This window comes from Tachysurus fulvidraco, chromosome 1, assembly GCF_022655615.1.
Source record: "Tachysurus fulvidraco isolate hzauxx_2018 chromosome 1, HZAU_PFXX_2.0, whole genome shotgun sequence".
In the NCBI taxonomy this organism is placed as follows: domain Eukaryota; kingdom Metazoa; phylum Chordata; class Actinopteri; order Siluriformes; family Bagridae; genus Tachysurus; species Tachysurus fulvidraco.
In genome coordinates, this window is record NC_062518.1 from 2,924,914 (window position 1) to 2,950,530 (window position 25,617).

A 25,617-nucleotide genomic window follows, 5' to 3' on the forward strand; every position below is an offset into this window, starting at 1 on the left:
CACCACACACACACACACACACACACACACAAACACACATTTCTCCCATCTATATGCTTCCACACATCTCTTTCCTGCCCCCCATCTGTGTGCCTCTGATGCGTCTCTCTGCCCCGAAGGGGGTCTCAGGCACAAAATCTTAGAAGTGTTGCCTCATAAATATTTTCTAATGGACATGTGGAGCTCATACTTCACACACTGCTGCTCTTTACATTGGATGGTGAAGTCAGATGTCTCGTATCTCTCTCGGACAGAGCGGCGTCGGCTCGCGGCCCCTGACCGTCTGCAGCCACGTGCCTGGATTATAGTCGGGATAAATTTCTGTATAAATTTATGCAATGAATAATGTATAAAATATAAATAAGGGAAAACACTTTGTACAGCTTTAATACCTTTAATAAGTATCAAAAAGTGTTTATGTTCCACCGTGTAGACCAGGCGGCAGCCGATATTTCACGATTTAAACACTTCGAATGAATAATTTATAATAGAAGATAATTTACTATTTGTTTCCACAATGATGAAGAAATATTTTAAACAGTTTCATGTTTAATATTCATTAAGAAAGAGAAAGACGAGCTCCATGCCGTGCTTTTAGAGGGAAACAATCCACGACAAGAATAGAATGAAGTGTTTATTCCCATTATACCTCGGCAATTTACCAAATATTCTATTTTTAATTAATTAATTAATTAATTAGAGTTCATTTTTTTATCGTTTTTAGTTACACTGAACCTCAGAGGACTTTTTTTGGGAAACAAATGACTTATGGAATTATAAGAGCTATATGAACATATATGAGCTAAAACATTCCCTCACCATCCTCTGATTCACTCGTGGAGTTTATAAGAAGGAGAAAATCAAAGCATTAGCATCCTTAAGACTTTGACACTGGAGACTCTATCGACGATTCGGTGTTTTCTTTCATTAAAAAATTATTTGCACATTATCATCTAGTGCTGGTTAATATTATGTACAGTATTAGCTACGCTGGGGGGAACGGTGGCTTAGTTGTTACACCTCCAGGGTCGGGGTTCGATTCCCGCCTCCGCCTTGTGTGTGTGGAGTTTGCATGTTCTCCCCGTGCCCTGGGGGTTTCCTCCGGGTACTCCGGTTTCCTCCCCCGGTCCAAAGACATGCATGGTAGGTTGATTGGCATCTCTGGAAAATTGTCCGTAGTGTGTGAGTGTGTGTGTGAGTGAATGAGAGTGTGTGTGTGTGTGTGCCCTGCGATGGGTTGGCACTCCGTCCAGGGTGTATCCTGCCTTGATGCCCGATGACGCCTGAGATCACAGGCACAGGCTCCCCGTGACCCGAGGTAGTATCGGATAAGCGGTAGAAAATGAGTGAGAGTATTAGCTACGCTAATTCCTCTCCACCTGCTTCTCTTTTTCTACCCATCCTGAGGCATCTACAGATCGTACCTGATCCAGTCATGAAGATTCCGGACCTTCAGTGAGAAGATACCGACTCCCTGTGGTGTTTGAGGACGACAACCTCCTCATCAATACACAATTATCAGACTGTAGAAAGGACATTATTCATAATAACACTCACTCTCTGGTGTTTATAACAGTTTATAATCACACCCTTCAGTGTCACCCAAATGAGGATGAGGTTCACTTTTGAGTCTGGTTCCTCTCGAGGTTTCTTCCTCTTTTTTCTAAGGGAGTTTTTCCTCGTCTCAGTCGCCTCGGTCGCCTCAGGCTTGTTCATTAAGGATAAATACAAACACATTTAAATAGAAGTCTAATATTCATCTTAAACTTTTTTACTATGTTTCTTATGTCGTGTAAAGCTTCTTTGAGACAACGTCCATCGTTAAAAGTGCTATAGCAATAAAACTGAATTGAATCGTTTGACTGTTTATTATTAGGTTTAGGTGATGTAGATGATTCACTGTTAATGAGCTGTTACTAGAGGTGTAAGGATGCATCACGATGTAAAAATGTGATGATGTTCATCATGGGAATGTGAGATTCACATCATGCAAATCAGCACTGAATTAATTAATTATGCATGTAACTGTTTGCACACCACAGGTCCCAATCTGTCGAGCCCACTGAGGTAAAATATACAGACCACGCTGGATGTTCGGGTTTTACAGTACCTTGGAGAACCTGAGACACCCGAGAGTGACGATACAATGACTGACATGTACTATATGATATATAGTTACACAACCGCAACATAAACCACAAAGCAGTCGGCCGTTTTAGCCGACTTTGGAGCTCTATTTCCAATTCGACCGACGCCTCGGGTGCTGCTACGAAACCGATTAGCGTTCAGCTAAAATCAGACGTTTTGTTTACGATATTTAAACACTGTTCATAGCCATTTTTGATGCTGATTGATTTAAATGACTGGAGATTATCATTAATAGAAACTTGCGGTCTGGACTTTAGCTGGAACTACAGTCGGAGCTGCAATAAACAGTAAACTAATCCACACCGTCAGATTTAATCAGGGTCCACTGAGGTATAATTTCTAATTAACAAGTAGTTGCTTTCCAAAAAATAAATAAACAAATAAATAAACAAACGAAACAAAAGCCCAAGTGCCCAGTAATGCTGCAGATGGAATGTAGAATAATGGCCCTGATGTTGCACAAGCGTTCGTGCAAATAACAGCCAAAAAAAAAAAAAAAAAGAAAAGAAAGGTAATCTAAAGGAAAGTAAACATACAAATAATGTTAGCCAGCTGATAAAAAGTGATCACGGTCTTATCTGCTTAAAGACATGAAGGAATAAAGGAAGACGATTCCTGATCTATTCACAAGGCCCGGGGATGCCGCTGGAACTAAACGGATTTGCATCACTTCCAGCCCTCTTTGACCTTCTTTGTCTTCCCGGAAATCCCCTGCTTGTAGCAGATGTTGACCTTGGACATGACATGAAAACGAAAGTACTAAACCACAGGCAGCTTCGCTGAGTTGAAAACATCCTGACAAAAAGTTTGACATAAAGATAGCGGTATATCAAGTCTTAGCAAGTCCACAAAATACCTAAACACCTGCATACCTGATGTTTTGAAAAGATATAAACAAGCTGGACATCAGGATGGCTTTCCATCTGCTTTTTTATTACTTTCCTGCAAACGTTGGCAGGTCACATCATCACTTCACCGTGGGCATTTAATTTATGGCAGGATTTCACAAAGCATGCAAGATCTCCTGCCAAACCGCACGCCGACAACAATGCCAACTTTAAACCGAGCGCTGCTTGTTCGCTTTAATAAAACTCTGTCGTGAAGTGCAGTGTTTACAGATCTATAACAACGAGATTACTTCCCAGTGTCCATCTGAACAAAGCTGTTAGATGGAGGACAGACTTGCTTCTTTCACGCATCAAAGATATCTTAGTTATATCTCTAGTTATGTGTTGGAGTCGATGTGATAAAACAATTAAATCTGATGACAATATGCTAGATACTGTAACTATGAGTAGACACTCAGTCAGTACCTTTCATTGCTTAGTTTGTGTTCTTCAGTCATCTTTTTGTTCATATTTAACAGGGTTTGACTGCTCGGTTTTATACAGGATACAAAAGGAAAAATCCTGTATGCTGTGTTTACAGTAAAGTCCACTGGAACACATGCATCTAACACAGTTGGACACCAAATAGTGATGGTCCACCGGACAGGTTAATTCGGAGAGAGTGGTTCAGTGATCAAGGCTTTGGGTTATTGATTAGAAGGTTGTGAGCTCAAATCCCAACAGTGTTAGGCACTTTAAAACACACTCAAATGTGTCCTGTCTCGTTGTAAGCATCAGGGAAATTAGTAGGTAATATTGTTTAAAAATAATAATAATAATAATAATAATAATAATAATAATAATAATAATAATAATAATAATAATAATAAAAAGGCAGGTGGAAACCCAAGTGGCAGTGAGATAAGACTTACCGAGAAGCCGGCCCAGAAAGGACAGGAATGCCTGACTCTGGGAGAGGTAGTAAGAGCCAAAGCGGCGAAGCTCACAGCCAAAATGAGACTCCCGAGCACCATTTGCGCCACACCGAGCGACAGCATGAGGCGAGTCCGTGTTCGGAGCTCCCTGAGCCGGGAAAGGCTGCGGGACAGCGTCGCCGGACTCAGAGAACCTCCCCCTGCTCTCTGCATAGCGTTCACAGGCATGATCGCAACGACAAAGAAATCAAGGTTCAACTCGCAAACTTCAATGCAGTACTTCCAAAATCTAGAATTCAGTTATCCAAGCGTATGAAGACCGGTGCGCAGCGTGATGCGAGTGCGCACGGAGCATCCTGGGCTCTCTCCGTAAACAAATTGGTGGGAGAAACGTTCTCCCTTAACGTTACACTGCTCCTCTGTGCTGTCTCCCCGTGCTGCTCTTAACGTGTAAGAGAAGACGACGATGAAGTATCTCCAAAGTAGGTTTTTTTAGAAACGTTATCCGGTGAGGGAGTAAAAAAAAAAAATCGGACAATGTGCGCTTTAAGGACGCGCGCACTAAAGGTGATCCATCAAATCCGTGTCAGAGCCTCACGGTTCCCAAAGAGACCAATCGTCCTCCTTCCGTCACCATTGGTTGGAAGTGACAAATAACGTGATGGAAACAAAATGGAAAAAAAAAAGAGAAATGAAAAGGGAATTTAAGCGCTTTTTGGTGATGTGAGCTGGATGGTGTGTCCGCATCAATCAGGTGATGCAGTATGTGTTAAAAGGCTGCATATGGCGCGTTTCTCTCTCTCTCTCTCTCTCTCTCTCTCTCTCTCTCTCTCTCTCTCTCTCTCTCTCTCTCTCTCACACACACACACACACACACACACACACACACACACACACACACACACACACACACACACACACCACAGCAGTGGATTTGGCACCAAGGACGCGAACACCATCTACCATCATCGTCAGTGACAGAAGGAAATCTGAATATCTGGCTTTTAATGCTCTTTATATTCAGCACATGGGCATTTTGGAGACGCTTCTGGAATGTAACTGCTTGTCTTGTGCCTCAAAGACATTGAGGACGGAAAGCTCATGTTTTTTTTTTAAATATTATTATTATTATTATTATTATTATTATTATTATTATTATTATTATTATTATTGGCTAAAATTTTTGAGTCTGTATTAAACATGAGCCGCACTCAACACTGCTATAGTAAAATAATAATAACAATAATAATAATAATTTGTTATCATCATTTTTATGGCACGGAATGTCATGTTACAAATGAGGTCCGTTTGACACGCATTTGTGTTGTAAGACGTGTGAAAATATCTTCTAAAATATCCCCACCTAGAGGCCAAACGTGCGAACTGCACAATTGCGCTAATGCGGGATGTGACATGTTTTTCCACACAAAGCGTGGAATGATCCAAGCATCGTGTTCAGATCATTGTGAGAGGAAACGAGAAACCAGCCACACAGTCAGAGAAATAAACCTTAAACCACATCACTGGTGTACCATCAAGCTGACCTGTAATTCAATTAGAGAGGATTGAAGGTTTAGTCAGTGGCCCTTAAGCTGAGACTCCTCATCGTAAATTGTTTTTAGAGCTTCATCCATACATGCTGAAGGTGCCACTGCAGCTAGAAGGAGTAAAACTATACAGTAGCTCGATATCTTGTTTCCCCCAGACATTGTAAACACTTAATTACATTACACATTTGGCAGACACCCTTATCCTGAGCGACTTACATTATCTAATTTTTTTTTTTTTGTAGAGCTGAGGGTTAAGGTCCTTGCACAGGGGCCCAACAGTGGCAGCTTCGTGGCCCTGGGATAAAACTCACAGCCTTTCGACTGGTAGCCCAATACCTTAACCAGTAGGCTACCACATGCCCTTCTGATGACAGATTTCAGTCAGCTCCAGAATTATTGGCACTTTACTCATATACTGAGAGGCATTTGTTTTTTGGGATGTAAATAGTTTGCTAGCACTAGCACCACACTGCGCTATCAGGGAACGCTAACTTCTATCCTCTATTCGCTGCATTCTGTCCCTCCTGTCCTGCTCCAGTTAAGAAAATGTCCCAGCAACGCACCGAGGTGGAGGTAGATGGGGAGGAAATGGATGTGCTGTGAGATTTGTCACTGTGCTTCGTTGCCAGGAGTGCGGTGATTTAACACACTTCAGACTCTCCCGCTGTCACTAAATGCTTCACTTTACCGCTGCTTCGGGAAGGAACGCGGTCGTATCACAGGAAAACAAAATCCATATGAAATGTAGGCAAAGAGAGAGAGAGAGAGAGAGAGAGAGAGAGAGAGAGAGAGAGAGAGCAAGACAGAAAGAGCAGTTTCGTGTGTATTACGAAAGGCATCGGAATTATGGACGGAGAGAAAGATACGCTACATTAATATGAAATATAGGAACAGCTGGAGACGGACGCGCTGAAAAAAGCAGACGAAATCTCTCTGCCATACGTTAAAAAAATCTTCTGTTTTCCAAATAAAAAGGGGTATAAAAGGAATTATTAAGAAAATAAGAACCCTGTACCAAGTACCAGTAGAGTTTAGCCAAGTATTTAAAGGTGGGGTCTCCGTTGTTTGAAAGCCAATGTTGACATTTGAAATCACCAAAACAAACACACCCCTAAACCAAATGGGTCCTACCCCTGTATTGATAGCTCCACCCACACATACACCAGACGAGTATAACCCAAGTATAACCCAGACAAGTTTAGCTCTGTTTCACGCGGAAGACGTTCAGTTCTCTCCAGTACTGGAAAGCTGATCCTATATTAACACGTCCTACTTCTTGTCCTTATCGTAAGACTTTCTTCTCTTTCTTTCTTTGTTTTTATCCTCCATGTCGATGTTAAAACCGCTTTCTGCTAATGTCACACATGCGCACCGAACACTCTCTCCACCCATATTGATGAGACACGCCCCTTTCTGCTCATTGGCTACACGTTAGTTTTGTTTTTGTTTTGTTTGTCGTCACGACTCAGTTTTCTGAAGCATTTCTCAAACAACAGAGACCCCACCTTTAAGTCCTGACAGGTTCTAGGTATTAAGTAGATCGAAAAAAAAAGAGCAATGGTTTGGATTTGGTGTCTTTAAGAGTTCATAATCTTTTGGTGTGTTTTAGAGTCCAAAAATCTTTCTACTTAGAAGCAAAAACTCAAATAAAAAAAAATAAATTTTTTTAAGAGTTGGCTAGATGAAGAGAGTGGATTTTTATTCTTTTATTTAGCTTAAACATTTGATTTAGCTTACAGGTTTGTAAACAAATGCTAACGTCTGGCTAATGTTCCAATTGTAATATAATACAATTGCGTGATGTTTGGCACAAACTATACACAACGAAATGTGCAGAAACTGAAGCGAGATATTTTTGTGTGCTGTACCTGCTAATTTTACTGCATTCACTCACACACTCTCATTCACTCACACACTCACACAATGGACAATTTTCCAGAGATGCCAATCAACCTACCATGCATGTCTTTGGACCAGTGGAGGAAACCGGAGTACCCGGAGGAAACCCCCGAGGCACGGGGAGAACATGCAAACTCCACACACACAAGGCGGAGGCGGGAATCGAACCCCCGACCCTGGAGGTGTGAGGCGAACGTGCTAACCACTAAGCCACCATGCCCTCCCTTGATTTTACTGCAGATTATATAAATTGAAGTTTTATGCTAATACAAAGAACCTTCATATGAAACGCTTCGTGTTCGGTGCTAACATCGGAGTAAAGGCTAACATCTGACTCTTATTGGACAAGTCAAACATTTTCATTTGTTTACTCTAAAATAAGCAAACCTTGAAGGAACGTGGAAGAGAAATCAAGCTTTTTTTGTTTTTGTTTTTTTTCTCAAAGACTTTCAAGCATGTGTGTGGAAGCAATCACACGACACATAAAGAGAAATAAAAACACAGCATTGTGTCGGTTCCCTGGAACTCGTTTTTAGGCTCAGGTTGAATAGAGCGAAACAGACACAAAGCTTAAATAACGGTAAGTCATAAAAGCATCATGATGTGGACCGAGATGATGAGCTAAGCAAAGCCTAGCAGATCATGAATGTTTGAGCTGATGGATCTCCTGCTATTTATCGTCATAATAAATTGCATTAAGAAGGGCTCAGAGTGAAGGACAGAGGCAGTGTGGAGGTGAACGGATCCCAGCGTCTCTGCTCTTCTTTAAATACAGAATAGCAACAAGTTCTGTAGCGCCTTGAGCGCAGATCGACGTAGGCCTCAGATAAGGCACATAATTCATATTTTAATTAATAGCGATGTGGAATCAAGCCTCAGAGGGCAGCGGGCGCGATTCATCAGGCTTATCTACAAACTGAGAGATGTTGCATGCATAATTCTACAGTCTCTGTTTCTTTCCCTCTTTCTCTCAGACAGACGCTCCCACAGGTTCTAAGGCTCGAATGCCAGTGCAGTTGGCAGACGAGCATCCACTGCTGATCGAATGAGTCAGCACACACACACACACACACACACACACACACACACACTCCATCATTTCTCACACAAGCTAAGATTTAACACCCACGCTTTGGAAAATTAAAGTACAGCTGACTCTTTTCCCTGAGCCGTTTCTCCGGCTGCCGGTTCAGAGGTGGCACAGATTTGATTGTAGATGGCGAGATTTCTGAGCACATGAACACTCGTTGGGAAAAAAATGTATAGCTTGTTGAGATTGAAATTACTTTGGACTTTTATTTGGTAGACACCCTTCTCCAGAGCAACTTACATTTTGATCTCATTTTAGGCTGAGTAATTGAGGCTTAAGGGCCTTGATTAGGGGCCCAGAAGTTGCATCTTGGTAGACCTGGGATTTGACCTGACAACCTTCTGATCAATAGTCCAACACCTTAATCCTAAACTCACACATCCCTGATTGAATCGTCTTAGACTTGGACTTGACTTGGCGTCTACGGTTTGGGACTCCAGTCTCAACTCTCTGGCTTGGGACTTTCTTCTCCACCTGTGGCACTGTAGCACTGGCATGTCAGCTGTCACTCCATGGCAAGAAGCTTTTGCCCCAGTAGCTTTTTAGGGTTTTGGTCTCAATTAGGACTCAGTCGTCAAACGCTATAAAAGACCTGGTGTGAAATATACTGTATGCCGTTACAGCTCAGGTGTGAAGTCTTATGTTGGGTTGAGTAGCTTAAAGTTATTCATTAATTGTGACACTATATAAGCTGTTTGGCTTTGACCTCAATGGAAAGTTTCTTTTTTTGCGCTGTGATTATTTTGTGACTTTTAAACGTGGACCTCTCATTTTGTCACGACTTTTGTCACCACAGCCCTCAGGGTTCGTGTTAGACGTGTGTGTTCTGAGTGATGCTGTACGCTACAGGCTACGACAGCGGCCGTCTAGACGTGTGCTAAGGTCAGGAAGAGGTCGTCGTTTTAGCTGTCAGTCTGAATATGTTGCTCGCGCAAGCAGACATGTTAACCTGCGCTCTCATGCACTGGCTCTATAGTGAACCTCTTGGCTGGTGCAAAGCCTGAAGCAGCACATTACAGGGTAAAAGCCAATTGAGGATTAAACCCGGGCTTAGAGAGGGATTATAGTAATGGAACAGTGGGTCTGTAATCACAACTGGAGCACTGAGGTGAAAACATACAGCCTAGACTCACAGCAAGAAATGTGCATGCTGTATGTGGATTTACTGGGAGGCAAGGGCAATAAAATATTATATAGACGATAGACAAATAAAATATTAATCGTAATAATTAATAACCAAAGACATGCTCAGAACGACTGGGACACATTCATTATCTACCGCTTATCCTGACTTCTCGGGTCACGGGGAGCCTGTGCCTATCTCAGGCGTCATCGGGCATCGAGGCAGGATACACCCTGGACGGAGTGCCAACCCATCACAGGGCACACACACACACACACACTCTCATTCACTCACACACTCACACACTACGGACAATTTTCCAGAGATGCCAATCAACCTACCATGCATGTCTTTGGACCGGGGGAGGAAACCGGAGTACCCGGAGGAAACCCCCGAGGCACGGGGAGAACATGCAAACTCCACACACACAAGGCGGAGGTGGGAATCGAACCCCCGACCCTGGAGGTGTGAGGCGAACGTGCTAACCGCTAAGCCAACGTGCTAACCCCCAACTGGGACACATGAAAGAAGTGATGGAGGTGTGGGATCTTTTAAATATTTCTTAATCCAGCTCTCATTTCTATAATCGAAAATAACAAACGATTTAAAAACAATTTTAAACCACAACAGTTCAGACGGAGCTCGACTCTTTCTATTCGTTCTTTTATCTGTAAGCTTTTATGAACATAATTCGGTAAACCGTGATTTCTACTGAACGTCGGTGATGGAGATAAATCATTAGTTATTATTATCATTTCTCTGTGTTGTATGAACACAAACAGAACTCGTCTGTCTACTTTCTTCACCTGCATCGACAAAAACCTCCTCGGTACTTAAATCTTTCCTTAATTTGCTCGTTCGATTTCTCGAGGACGGCTTTTCAGGAACGCGTGACGGGGGGACGACAAATCGCTTTTCCATTAGTGCCGTTTGATTCTTAAAAATTTTAGAGTTCAATCCTAATGAACGAACCTGGAACCAGGAACGGATCGATGGAGACGGATACGAAGAGGCTGGTAAACTCTATCAATCTTCCTGTCGCAGAAGAGACGACTCGAAATAGATTCTGCGTAGATAAAGCATACGGTGTGTTGATAAAACCTACACATATCGACACACGCTGGACTTTTTTTTTTTACCCATGATGCTTAAATACATTTATAAAACTGTTGAATTCTCGATTCTGTTTGGTCAAAAAGACGTTGATTGATTTTCTAATAAAATCGCTTTGACACTAGTGCAGCTGCAAGTTTTTCATAAGGAGTCTCCAGTGTCCAATGCTTTGTTTCAGGGTACGGTGGCTTAGTGGTTAGGACGTTCGCCTCACACCTCCAGGGTTGGGGGTTCGATTCCCACCTCCGCCTTGTGTGTGTGGAGTTTGCATGTTCTCCCTGTGCCTCGGGGGTTTCCTCCGGGTACTCCGGTTTCCTCCCCCGGTCCAAAGACATGCATGGTAGGTTGATTGGCATCTCTGAAAATTGTCCGTAGTGTGTGAGTGAATGAGAGTGTGTGTGTGTGCCCTGCGATTGGTTGGCACTCCGTCCAGGGTGTATCCTGCCTCGATGCCCGATGACGCCTGAGATAGGCACAGGCTCCCCGTGACCCGAGAAGTTCGGATAAAGCGGTAGAAAATGAACGAACGAATAATTTCTTCACTAGATGTTCCTCAAAATGATATGCAGCGATTAACCAATAAAAAGATGAGAATGAATAATCGTTAGGAAAGTTCTATTTTGAGAGAGGAATGAAACTCTTTGGGATGTGACGTTATCGCCGTAAGGTAATCAAACGTCAAATACCGTATCTGATTCAAGAAAGACGCAAAGAGACGATTCTGATGGAGGCTGAAAAATGAAAACGGACCATTTGTTCTTATTGTCTCTCAGTCTCCAGCGCCTCGCTCGTTCGTTCGCAGTGTGACGGGACTCGGTTCAGTCCCATTAAAGTCATCCATCTTGCCTGTATCACTTAAAGCAGCTGTAATCGCTCAGACGGAGCGCAGAAGCAAAGCTCGTCCGTCTGAATTAAGTTCTCTGCCTATTATTTCCCGGGATGTTGGGCTTCTCCAGTAACGCGGCTAACATCGCTAGCGGGAAAGACTTTAATTTGTATAGAGACGTCATATGTTTTAGATTAGCGATGCTACCGTCAGTGTTACAGTGAGATCACTGGACGTCTTTGTCCATCCACAACAAAATAATGTATGTGGCATGTTATGTGTGTGTATTGTGTTTATGTGTGTGTGTGTGTGTGTGTGTGTGTGTGTGTGTGTGTGTGTGTGTGTGTGTGTGTGTGTGTGTGTGTGTGTGTGTGTGTGTTTCTTCCCCTCTGAGACTTAAGTGCAAGAGTTATTTATGTTTATTTCATAATATGGCTTAAAGAAAAGCTCAGCAAATTCATTTCTGCTTGCTGAATGCTGGAGTTAATGGTGAAGGTGCTCCGTGTATCGACTCGGCTGAAGATCCGTCTCTTGAGGATTCTTTATGCTCACTAGTTGTACACGCTGCTGAGATGATCCAGAACAAGGCTGAGAACAATCTTACGTAATGTGTGATGAGAAAAGGTATTAGTTGCAGATGATCCCAAACCCTTTAGAGGTAATGGATCAGGGTTCAAGCCCCAGCACTCCAGCGCTACCGCCATGCTGCCACTGTTGGGCCCTTAAGCAAGGCCCTTACCCCTCACTCCAGGGGTGCTGTATCATGGCTGACCTTGTGCTTCCAAAATTAAATTAAAGATACGTGAAAAAAAGAATTTCACTGTGCAATAACTATCCATCCATCCATCCATCCATCCATCCATCCATCCATCTTCTACCGCTTATCCGGGGCCGGGTCGCGGGGGTAGCGGTCTAAGCACGGACGCCCAGACTTCCCTCTCCCCAGACACTTCCTCCAGCTCTTCCGGGGGGATACCGAGGCGTTCCCAGGCCAGCCGAGAGACATAGTCCTTCCAGCGTGTCCTAGGTCTTCCCCGGGGCCTCCTCCCGGTCGGACATGCCCGGAAAACCTCCCCAGGGAGGCGTCCAGGAAGGAATCCGGAACAGATGCCCGAGCCACCTCAGCTGACTCCTCTCGATGTGCAGGAGCAGCGGCTCTACTCTGAGCTCGTCCCGAGTGACCGAGCTCCACACCCTATCTCTAACAGAGCGCCCAGCCACCCTGCGGAGGAAACTCATTTCGGCCGCCCGTATCCGGGATCTCGTCCTTTCGGTCATGACACAAAGCTCATGACCATAGGTGAGGGTAGGAACGTAGATCGACCGGTAAATAGAGAGCTTCGCCTCGCAGCTCAGCTCTTTCTTCACCACAACAGACCGGTATATCGACCGCATCAGTACAGAAGATACACCGATCCGCCTGTCGATCTCCCGCTCCATCCTTCCCTCACTCGTGAACAAGACCCCAAGATACCGTTCTAGTCTCTAACAATAAGATAAATAAAGACTGCAAGAATACTGAACCTAAAACCAAGGACATGTGCAAGGAAAATCTTGTGCTCGAGATAATGACATGCATGTACATGTGTTAAAGTTTACAAAGTTTAAGACTAATATCAATATATTACAAATATGTAGACATTAGTTTTGATATACTATCAGAATTTGTGCCCCTCCCCCCCCAAAAAATCGCATGTTAAATCCTAACCGAAGTCGGTTTTTCCCTAGTGTCTAGACCACTGACTTAACACAAGCACTTGCACTTGATGGATGTTTTTCTCTCTTTGCTGTCAAACGTAATAAAACAAAAAAGTAATAGAAAAAAAAATGTAAACGTTAACATACATGCCAATGTTATTAACGAGCGATTACGTACGTATGTATACAGTATGTCTGCAATGTTTTTATTTATTTATTTACTTCTTTTTCTTATTATTCTTTCCTGATTGTCTGTTCCAATGGATGTGTATATTTGTAAAAATAAATAAATAAATAAATAAATAAAAAACAATTTAGAAATGAAAATGAAATCTAAAATAAGTCTAGTTTTAATTATCGTGTTAATCGCTGGTTAATAATTTGTTCTCTGTGTTTAACCTCTCCAAAGTGCACACACACACACACACACACACACAGCAGTGAACACACACACACACACACACACACACACACACATACACACACCGTGTACACACACCCAGACCAGTGGGCAGCCATTTATGCTGCGGCACCCGGGGAGCAGTTGGGAGGATTCGGTGCCTTGCTCAAGGCTACCTCAGTCGTGGTATTGCCGGCCCGAGACTCGAACCCACAACCTTAGGGTTAGGAGACAAACTCTCTAACCATTAGGTCATGACTTCCTCACCAAGAGTTTGCTGAGCACATCAGCATTTGGTAGACACACTTATCCAGAACAACTTGGACCTAGGAGTCGAACTCATGACCTTCCGGGTGGTAGTCCAAACTACTAAGCTACCACATCCCCTATGAGAGGAGGATGACATCAGCAGGAGGTTTATGAGAAGTTAGCTTATAGACTTTAATAGATGTGTGAGTCAGGCTCCTGTAGGAGACACTAAAGCTGGCTATGATGAACATCTCCATAGTGTATAGTCAGTAACGTCACCGTGGAAACCGACTGGGAACTGCGAGTCAGGGAAATACGACCTCTTGTCGAACGCAGCGTTAGAAAACATACGTTTTTTTACAAGAACTTTTACTAATCCCTTTTGAGGAACTTAAATTTTACTGCAGCATGAACGTAAAAACATAAAACCATGGACACATTCTGACGACGGTGTACTGTACGTCTCTCACCTGTGCTGAGAGCTCACATTTATATCCTGAGATATTTATGAGGCTCTGGGTCGTTAATGTGGCGTAAAGAGCCGGCAGCCAGCCGGTGTTGTTTTTGCTGTCAGGCGATCGTGATGGCAGACTGCTGTGTTGGGGTTATTTGATGAGGAATCGGTAATCGTGCCGAATCCGGACCTTGTTTATGCGTCCGTCTTCTGTCCTCCGCCGACCGCGTGTCAGGGAAACGCTGGTGTAGCACTCTGTTGTGATGCGAAAGCAAGGAGAGGTTCATTAGGGCTGAAGAAAAGTCTCGATCACGCACATGTGCTGACTCGCCTTTAATACGCTAAAAGTTTTCATCCGTGTGTTTTTTTTTTTTTCTTGAGAACAATTTTCTGGACTTTGGACACGTTAAGCAGTCAAATAAGATTCATGTCATTGTGTAAAATCTTAGTTAAGGTCGATCGTCTGAGTCAGACATGGGAAAACTGAAACCAGGTGATACGAGATGCTACACACACACACACACACACACACACACACACACACACACACACACACACGGTAAAGATCTCATCCTTTAATCTCCTCTTCATTCAGAAACAAAGAGAGGGCTTTTTCTATGACATGACTCCAATTGGACCTGACACAAGCACCTGCACCGAGACCAAAACCGTTTTCTTTTGTCAGGAGTTCAACTTGATTACAGCTCCGGTGACACTGATGGAAAATGACATCACGTAAAACTTTTCTTGCTTGGACTTTGCTGTATAAATGTTTCAAGAGTTTTAAAAATTTTATTTTTGCTCCAATGACTGGGGGGGGGGGGGGGGGGGTCACGCAGATACATAGGGTAGAGGTCTCCCAAACCCAACATGCATTTTTTTTTAAAGAAAGACCCGACCCGAGACAAACCCGAAAAAATTAGACCCGAGTCCGACGGCATTTTTTTTTTACCCGACTGGACCCGAATGTTGCATAACTCTACCGCTACAGAGTGGATTCAAAATTGATTGACAGGTCTGTTTCAACGTAAATGAGCTTACCGCCAGCCGCACGTCATCGGCACCATGTCGCAAGCGGTCTTGGTGAACAGAGGAGAGGTTGGAAAAGGACTCGAGTCGATGCACACACACGGGATACAGTAGTTCGGGTCTTCTCAGGTCCGTTCGGTAAAAACACATTCATTTTAAATTACCCGAGACCCGACGCCACTATTATTATACCCGACCCGTGTCCGAGGCACATGTGAAACTTTTAGACCCGAACCCGCTCGGGTCTCGGGTCGGACCTCGGGTTTTCCGGATCTAAGTGGACCCGTGAAGACATCTAACGTAGGGTATGTAGGCTCTGATAAACTGGTAACACGACAGAGTGTAGTCTAGGACTAATAACCTATGAAAGTAAAAGTAAAGTAAGTAAAAATAAAAATAACTTAAAATAGCTTAGCCGTTAACACGTTCGCATCACACCTCCAGGGTTGGGGGTTCGATTCCCGCCTCCGCCTTGTGTGTGTGGAGTTTGCATGTTCTTCCCATGCCTCGGGGGTTTCCTCCGGGTACTCCGGTTTCCCCCGGAGGCGGGAATCCAACCCACAACCCTGGAGGTGTGAGGCGAACATGCTAACCACTAAGCCACCGTGCCCCCTACAATACTGTATATAATTGTAAAAGAACAATATCTTATTATTATTATTACTTAATGTTTTTGACCTGAAGACTTTAGGAATTGAAATTTTCTTTAAATTATTTAATCATACTACACATTTCAGATTATTTCATCGACCTTAAGGCATCTTCGTTAATGAATGCCATCCTAGATTACCGTACCGACCGTGGAGAAGGAGCCTTTAGCGGGTACGGCGGCTTCGGCTGGGCCTGAATGATAGTGGCAGATAGCCATCTTCGCTACTTAGTACCAAAAGCATGATTAGCGAGCTAGCAATCATTGCTCAGCTGTGTATACAAGTCACTCGCTTCAGCTAGTATCGATACCGTAGGCAGTGCTAAAGTAGAGTACGAGAGTCACAAGATGATAAGTGCTAGGCACGACCAGTGCTGCGGATATATGTGAGTAGACATCCGTTCAGTGGATTGAAGTGATCTAGGGTGTATTCCGTTCTGTTTCCTTTTTTATTTTTCGTGAATGTTGATAGAAGATACGATGCAGACGCGTAGGTTCAGACTGTAGATCATCTAGCTACTGCCACTGCAGATGTCTATTATTGCACATGCATGTCCACGCATGCACGTCACAAGCCTCTCGCTAGGTGTGTGTATTCGAATACTAGGAGAACACTACAGACTTTCATGAGCGGCTCTGAGAAGAGACCGAGAAGCTGAGTATATCTGATGTTATAGTATATGTGCAATGAACAACAATGATGTCGCTCATTCCATTCAGTGTTGTCCGACCGCACATTGCTTTCTGCTACACCATGGCAAGGTAATTGTTAACTGTTGGCATGTGTACCTTTATGATCTCAGTAGACATGCAGGATTATATGTCATCCTATCAGGACCATTGAGTCACTTATTCATCATATTGTTATTGCGATTTTTTATGGACTGCAGTCTATAATTTGCATCAGGATTCCGACATGAAATGTATTTCAGCTAGAAAAATAGCTAGTGTTGTGTTGTGGCTGAGTGTAGGCGATGGTAATGATATGTTTCTATGTCAAATTCCAAACATAAAACCTTGATGACCGTGTCTGATGCCTGTCTATGTTGTCGAAAAGAAAGGGAGGATACGTTAAATTTGCTCTGTTATAGTCTGTAGATGCACTATCATGTGAGTCGATTTCCTAGTAGCGAAAGAGTTGCTCGACCAACACCCCCCCCCCCCCCCCCCCCCCGCTGTACAGTACAGTACTAACCTATGCGTTATACTAGAACTTTTGTACCTGTTCCCTGTGTCACTGGGATTTTGAATGATTTTGAACTGAATTTTTGTAGATGAATAGAGACAAGTAGAAAGAGAGGAGTGTTCTAATGACAGAGAAGTTATGTCATTCAGAGATGAGGACTTTGTTTAAATTTATTGTGAGTGAAATGTAGATGAAGAGAGAGAGAGACGAATCAGACGCAAGGACGACGACAGTCCAGATGATCTAAGTTGAAGACTAAGTCCTACCCAACGAAAGAAAAAACTTAGTAGTGTGTGTGATCAGACCATGAGCAAAATAGGGAGGTGTGGATGTGAAGGGGGCCGAAGGTGGGATGTGAGAGGTGGGGAATATGTGCTGTGTGGAGGGTAGAGATGTGGAGTTTGTGTGAGAGACCGTAGCTGTGTGTGGGACGCAATATGTGAGGTGATTGGTGTGGAGGAGACAGAGAGACGAGAGCGAGACGGAGTAGGGAGAGTGGCGAGAGGAGAAGAGGGAGACGAGAGCAGCGAGAGAGTCTAGACAGAGAAGGGCAGGAAGAGGAAGAAGAGAAGCAGCAGACAGAGAGGGAGGAGAGACAGAGAGACGAGAGAGAGAGATGTAAGAACACCAATGATATATGGATAGCGAACATCTATTATGATCTAAAGCAGCAAAGTAAGAAGTTCCAGTCTAAATGTTATGGAGCCCCACGAGTGGGGGACGATAAATGCATTTGACATCGTATAGCCACCGTTGTAGCTGACTGAGCACAGGTGCCTAGCACAGCATCATTGATCATGGTTCGACTAATATGTGGTTCCCGACCGCATGTAGCTCCATCGTGTCCAAATGTAAAGTTGCTCTGATCATGACAGAGATCAAAGGACAGGGACACAAAATCAAGAACAGAACCAGTCGAGATAGAGTACAAGAAGATGCAAGTCCGAGTAGGATTGCAGAAGCCACGCACTCGAGCAGCGCACAAGCTGCCGATAATGAAAGTTAGACCTGAGAGTGAGCATCAGCAGACAGAGATGATGAACTCTGCAAAGAGAATATCTTGACTATTTTTGAGTGAGAGTAAATAGATATTGATAAGAATATTGAGAGCTCAGGTCACGCACCGAGGGAGTCATGTGAGCAAAGTCGACCGAGTTTTAGATGCAAAGACCTCCAGCCAAGAGCGAAGATGCTCCAGTGTTAAATGTACCAAGACAAACGTAGCAGACAGCTATTTAGGATCTCTGAGTGAAAATCAGAGTGCAGCCATGAGGTTGGAAGAACACACGTGTTATGAAAGAGGTGAGTGAAAGTGACGAGAGGAGGTGGGTTGACGAGGCAAGAAGAGCAGACTGCATGCATCGCGAGCATGACTAAAGTCATGCCCGGATTTATCCCGCGAGCCACGTGGAGATGAGTATTACCGGTGACGGTGTGCCAGGTGAGGGGTAACTGTGGGAGGTTTGGGCGATGAGGGAAATTGAAAAGAAGTGAGATGAGAGAGAAGAAGAGGAGACAAAGCTTCAGATGAATTGTGCCATGTGAGTAGTATAGAAGGGCTTGAATGAAAGAGAATTAAACCGTGATGAGAAAGAAGGACAGAGACTATAAACCATTTCTGTGCGATGAGATCGAGCTCGAATACAAGTAATAAAGCTCGTATGTAGGAGAGAGGTTGGGCCAGACCGAGGACGAGCTGAACCTCCAGGAATTCCAGGTGTCTGTTTTTTATGTAGGCAACCTGTATGTATGTTTAGAGTAGTCACCTTACCGATAGGTGTGCATATGTGTAGAAAATACCGTATTCTTAATTGATGTCTTGTCATTCTGGCTTGTCCTGAAAGATCTTTTCCCGAAGTTATGAGCTTTATTAAAGCCAGGACGCTCAGTGTCCCGCACTTTAAGAGATCCCTCTCAAATTGTGAGCGAATCGCTTTCCCTGATGAAGACTCGATCAGGTTAGAGATTAAAAGCTTGTTTTAATTTGATGTTAGGAGACAAGACAGAAACAACCTACACCTGTGACACAACCTGAAATAAATAAAGACGTGACAGAAGAAACAGATGTGCAGACGAGATGATGTGGAGCAGAAGAGAATGAGAACGAACGTATAAAATGATGCAGAATTAATGTAGTACAGTATTGTATGTAGTTGGTTGTGGGGAAATTGTATGAGCAGCGTTAAAATATGAAAATAGTGACTTGGATCCGCAGAGGATTCTTATTGAGTGGGCAGTATTTTTTTATATTTATGAGCCAGTCTGTATTCAACAAGGAGGGCATATTAAATTTTCTCGTATAGGGAATTTACTGATGTTGTATCAATGTCCCAACTAACTGGGGGAGTACGCAGGGGCAGAAAGAACGCACACAGAGATATAAGTTGATACTGAGGCCCACGAGGCAGACAAAGACAGAACATAGAAGCAAAGCGTCCCTTTGACAGAGTGAGCCGAGCTGACGACCTGCCTTTTAACTGTTTGATGCTAAGACAGAGGCCGATATGACCGCAGACCTGGTGGGAGGGAAGAGTGATTAAAAAAGAATGATAGAGAGAGTGGATGTGCTTGGCCGATGGGTAAGGAGAGTTCTGGTGTCCGACAGTTGGTTACAGTGCTACCATGAGCACATTGACCCAGTGCGTTACTGCTATAGTTGGAACTGATTCAACGCACGAGAGTACCGAAAGATTTCCATGTATTTTCTGTAGGAATCAGTACTTAGTACGCGGGATGAGAGGGGGTGGTAGGGTGCCATGGGGATTAGCCATGGGGAGTCTCTGGGGCGCCCACGTCGAGGACAACCTGGGACGGATGCTGTTGAGAACCGAATCGCAGAGGCGAGCAATATCGAGCACGAAATTCGACACGTTCCACGACAGCTCCAGGCCAATTAGAGGATGCCCCTCCGCGACCGTGCATGTGTTTGCTTGGCAGCAATCTATAGTGAAGAAGCACAGGACAGAGCATGCAAACCCGCATACACACAAGCAGGAAGGAAAGAGGGGATAGGCAGTAGAAGGATCAAAGCCCGAACCCCGAACGATGTAGGCAGAAGGTGCTAACGAGCCTAAGCGTCTGTGAGTACTCTGAGATAAGTAGATACATAAAAACAAGGATAGATAAATCAATTGTGTATAAGTAGATCTGATCGTCTTAGCAGATGCGAACGCTTGATTTAAAACACGGTCACCTCAAGTAGGGACTTATTTGACGATCTGTTAATTGGATCGAGTCTAGTGTGATATTCGCTGCAGTTACAGTACGTAGTGTCACAGTGACGACGTCTCTCTCTCTGTTACTCCTGTCAGAAGCAGGTCTTTCATCAGTTTTGTTCTTGTCCGGGAAGCAGCCGAGAGAGTGCATGCTCTCCAGCACGTCTGGGTCGATGATCTTCAGCGACGAGGGCAGGCGACGGATCGCCACTTTCGGATGGAACGGAGTGATGCTCCTGCTCCGGTAGTCTTCCCCCCACTGCCGGAACAACACGGAAAATGGGAAATGCCTTTAATATCACAAGACACAGGATGCTACCCTCTTGAGAGTTTTTTTTTTGGGGGGGGGGGGGGGGGGGTGTTTTTTTTTTTTATTTTTTTGTTTTTTTTTTTCGTTTGTGGTTTTTTGTTTTTTTTTTTTTTTTTTTTTTTGGTTTTTTTTTTTTTTTGTTTTTTTTTTTTTTTTTTTTTTTGTTTTTTTTTTTGTTTTTGTTTTTTTTTTTTTTGTTTTGTTGGTGTGGGTTTTTCTTTTGTTGTTGTGTGTGTTTGTTTTTTTGTTTTGTTTGTTGTTTTTTTTTGTTTTGTTTTTTCACCCCCCCCCACACAAACCCCCCACCCCCCCCCCCCCCCCCCCCCCACACACCCCCACCCCCCACCCCCCCCGCCCCCCCCCCCCCCCCCCCCCCCCACCCACCCAACCCACACCCACCCCCCCAGCCCCCCCCCACACGACCCCACCCCCCCCAAACCCAAACCCCCACCCCCAGACCCCTTTTTGTGTTGATTTTTTTTTCCCCCCCCCACCCCCCGACCCCCCCCCCCCCCCCCCTTGTGACACTACTAAACCATTATCCTTATGTTGCATTGAGAGAGCTTAGTGGGTGCATGAAATGTATTGACGACACCAAACATATTCATTCCATGGCTTTTTTTAATTGACGTCATTTTTAAGAAGCCATGGAGGGAATGAATATGTTTGTGTCGTCATACATTTCGAATGCACCGCACTAAGCTCTCTGCGAAAGCAAAGCATAAGGTAAAGGAGGTTAAGTCGGGGTAGAGCGAGACGGGAGGAAAGAGGGCGATGGATTTGTAATGTTTTTTTTTTCTCTTTGTTGAATGGATGAGAAATGAGGAACGCTTAGAGTTTCAAAGAGTAAGCATCAGCTCATTGCGAGTTCTAGTGGTCTTTAATAAAGTCTGAACAGCAGGAGGGCAGAGCAGAGACACGACACTGAGCCCGCGGACGCGTTACGGCTTCCCTACAGTGTATACAGGCACACAGAGCAGACAAAACAATGACATTATTTCTTTGTTCATTTACTAAACCTTTCAAGCCATTATCACAGCGATGCATCGTTGAACAATGAATGGGTTCAAAGACAAAAAAAAAAACAACGCCAAAAGAAGACGAAACAACAACAAACAAATGAGTTTTTGCAATTCATACAGATTGATATGGTAGATACTCCTTCAAAGAGATTAAAGCAATATGCGTTCAATTGGATCATATCAAGGAGAATGAGAGCTTCTAAATGAAAAAAAAAAGGAAGACTGTTATTTTAACTGCAATTGTCCCCTAACGAAGAACTCTCAGAGCTAAAGTAACGTGTTGTTTGTTTTTTTTTGTAATGATTTTGTATATTGAAGAGCGTAAAGCTTTTCTTCCCAGGCTCAGTGTTAATGTAGTAAAGTCTTCTATATTTGTTAACTTGCTATAATATATCAAAGTAAGTAGGCATAGTCGAACCTCAGCATCAGGAGGAGGATTTGTGGTAAAGAGATGACCACAGACACCAATTCATGGGGATCGTTGTCATTGTTTTAAAAAAAGTAAGACCGGCCTGGTGCTAGGTTAAAACTATTTCCCGCCAAGTATGGCCAGGTATTCAGTCTTTCAGATTGGCCGTGTGGGAACTTTTCTACCACTCGAAGATGTGAATGCTAGTTCTACATCGAATATCACCATATCAGGATTACATTATCGATGCTGTTAGGCAGAAGAAGAAGTAACCAAGTTATTATTTAATTTATGTATTGTTATTTGTACATGTGACTTCCATCCAGCCAGATTCTGGAAAAGAGTATTTTTTAACGGATTTCAAGACCTAGAATGTGTCTAGTAGTGCAAGTACGCGATTGTTTTCTAAAGAATGCTTAATCTGTGATAGCAGACCCCAGATCAACAATATTTACTATTTACTGTTATTATACTGTGGGAAAACTGCAAACTCTACACTCTAATAGAATATCCTTTTAGGATGTTAAATTTATTTCTGATGATCTGTATTTAGAGATTCGATTTCTGATCGGTGTTCTTAAAGAACAAACATAAGATTACTCTGGAAAATATCCCCTATTGAAATGAAGCGTTCTGTGAGAGAGTAATAAGTATGTAAGCTAAGTGCAGCTGAGCGTAAGCTAGGATCCTCCTTGTCCCTGTCATGTGTCTCGTATCTGTTCTCACTGTACAACACCCCGCGAGAGTCCGATGCAAAAATTGCAGGAAGGAAATTGTTAGCTTCACTGTGTACATTGCATGGCTTGCAGTATTTCCAAAAGGAACGAAAGACAGAAAGAGAGCAGACAAGGAAGGGAGAGGGACGAGAAAGCGACAGCACAAGCCGTGGAACGAAAGATGAAGGGAGAAGAGACAGAGGAAAGCAAGAACAAGAGAAGAAAAACGAAAGAAGAGAAGCGGAAAGCAAAAAAGAAAAGAAAGAGAAAGAAAGAAGAGAGATGAAAGAGAGAAAAAGAAGAGCCGGGAGAGCCAAGAGAGGAGACAGAGGAGAGAATACGCTTCAGCAAGAGAAACGCAAGCACAGAGAGCTGACAGAAAAGAAGGAGAAGAACGAAGGAGAGAGAGTTTTTCGAGAGAAGAAGAGAAGAGTAAGAAAGAAGGGGGGTGGATTTTGCAAGAAGAAGGGAAGAAGAGGGGGGAAGAGGAAAGAAGAGAGAGATAGACAGAGTTTGTTTCTGAAAAGACGAGAAGAGGAATGACAATTTTTGAAGAATTAGAGGAGAGAGAGAAAAGAAGAGAAAGCAAAGAGAGAGAGAAAGAGAAAAGAGAGAGAGACTAACGCAGAGGGGAGAAGAAAGAGAGACAGAGGAAAGAGGAGGAAGGAAGAAAGAGAGTGAAGGAGAAAAAGAGAGAGAGAATCTTCAAAGCGGGAAAGAGAAAGCCAGCACGAAAGCTGAAGAGGAACGAAGAAGGATGAAAGTCATTGATGTTGTTGTATTTGTCAAGCTGTGATGTGAGTTTGTGACCCGCTAATTATCCTAGCCTTCGACATCCCTGGCCTCGAGGCATCGGTTAAATGACAAAGACTCAGGAGGCATAATAGAACCGTGCTACTACGAGCGAGCGCACGCCGAGCACGCACGACACAAAGCTCACGAGGGCTCACTGTGTAACGTGTCTCGAGGATGAGAAAAGGATGCCACGATGTATTAAGCACGTGATGTGTGACTACTTAGTCCTAATGACACCGGGCAGGTAGAATAGGAATATGATATCTCACGGGAGATGTATAATGCAAGAGGAAGGAAGGAAGACATTGGAAGATGTGATAAAGCATGGAGTGAGGGTGTTGGATGGAGTAGTGCACGCCTGGGTGCTGGGTGGGGGTGTTGCAGTTTCACTGGTGGGGTCGTTGTTCATTGGGGAGGGAGGAGTTGGTTGGGTTGGTACGGCTAATAGAAAGAAACAACAACAGAAGTTATGACGAGGTGATCAGTGGGCACCACAACTCAGGACTCATCAGCTGATCAGAGGCAGGTTATGGAAAAAGCCCTGCTATCACTCGTGAACACATTGGGAGTATGTGCCAGCGAGGGAGTCAGGTTTTTTTTCAGGGTCGGGGCTTTCCCCAAAGTCTCTGTTCAGAGCCTGATTTGACCGAGAAAAAAAACAGAAGAGAAATGTGTGTTGTGCGCCGTGTCCGACAGATGACTTGCTTGACATGTGAAGTTTATTTATAAAAAACAAAAAGAAGACTTCTGTAGTCGAGTGGTACGCAGATGTGGCTCGCTCACTGTTGTTGACCAGTTTCCAGTATTGGAACCCGACTTTTATTGTCTCTGTCTCATGTTGCTCCCTAGCATCTGTTTTCCTTTGGGCTCCTCCATTTTTTCATCCCGGCCCATACCAAGCAAAGACACATTTGATAGGTGAGCATGGACAGCACATGTAACGCCGTTACTGTACATTTGACAGGTCTCTCTCTGCAGAATCTTTCATAAAACGTTCCATGCTTGTGTTTTAGCAAGAATATGGCTTGTACGTGTAACGTCTGTGTTTGTGGTAAGGTTTGTTGGTTGTAGTATGTAAGTTCAATTGAATCTATTTTCTTCTTCATATCCAAATGTGGAAGCCATTACAATTCTGGTGATTGATTTTTTTTTTTCCATGTAAAGACGATTCTAGGTCCAGGAGAATACATTGACACGTATCTGCCACGGTTTACTTTCGTTTGGGACAGCCGTTTGATTTGTAGTGCAGCTAAACTGAACGTTGTCAGTGTGAAGAATTAGAGAGGAGTTGAAGTTCAGGAGTTTAAAGAGTTTAAGTGATTGATGCATAGAAAGCCAGAGAATACTAGTTTATGGTATACGATAAGCGGGAGAGGGGATGATGAGGAGAAAGAGGAGGGTGGTGCGTGGTAGAACGGGAAGTGAGGGTGTGATTATTAATTTTTTTGTAGTTAAGCGTTTTATTATTTTTTTTGTTTTTTTTTAAGCTCTTTTTTTCTCTTTTTTGTTCTTTTGCTTTCTTTTGATGATGTTTATTAAAGCCCTTGCTCATGCTCATTTACAGATGTCAATCTCACCGCTAAAAACCATGTGATGAATGAGTTTTTTTTTTTTTTCTTTTAGGAGAGAACTGAGAGAGGAAAACCCAGAGGAAACCCCGAAGCATAGGGTTTTTAGAATAGGAATAGAATAGAAAGTAGAAATAGAATAGAATAGAATTTAGAATAGAATAGAGATGTAGAACGGGGGCCAAGAAAGCAAACCTTATTATCGCCAATATACAGATTACAGCACAGTGGGAATGGAAATGGAATGATTCTTTTGCTTCACCTACCCCAACTGAAGGAGGTATTGGGGTCCCATAGTGCAGGGGGCAGTATGAGTACAGCACCCCTGGCGCAGGGAGGGTGAGGGCCTTTGCTCAGTAGCACCCAGCAGTGTGGCCAGCTTGGAGAGATGGTGCTGGCCTTGAAC

The 25,617-nt window shown here is 43.6% G+C and overlaps 1 protein-coding gene across 3 annotated transcripts in view; it reads right to left on the bottom strand.

Annotated features, from left to right (window-relative positions):
* fam189a1 (family with sequence similarity 189 member A1) overlaps positions 1 to 4,685 on the bottom strand; it is a 155,353-nt gene extending 150,668 nt beyond the window's left edge. For 2 of the 3 annotated variants that reach the window (XM_027154138.2, XM_027154137.2), the window contains exon 1: positions 3,908 to 4,683. In XM_027154138.2, coding sequence (XP_027009939.2) covers positions 3,908 to 4,138 — 231 coding nt within the window. In that variant the 5' untranslated portion in view covers positions 4,139 to 4,683. Of the gene's footprint in view, positions 1 to 3,907 lie in introns of all 3 variants that reach the window. The other variant, XM_027154139.2, reaches the window with a different exon arrangement.
* Positions 4,686 to 25,617: the final 20,932 nt, after the last annotated feature.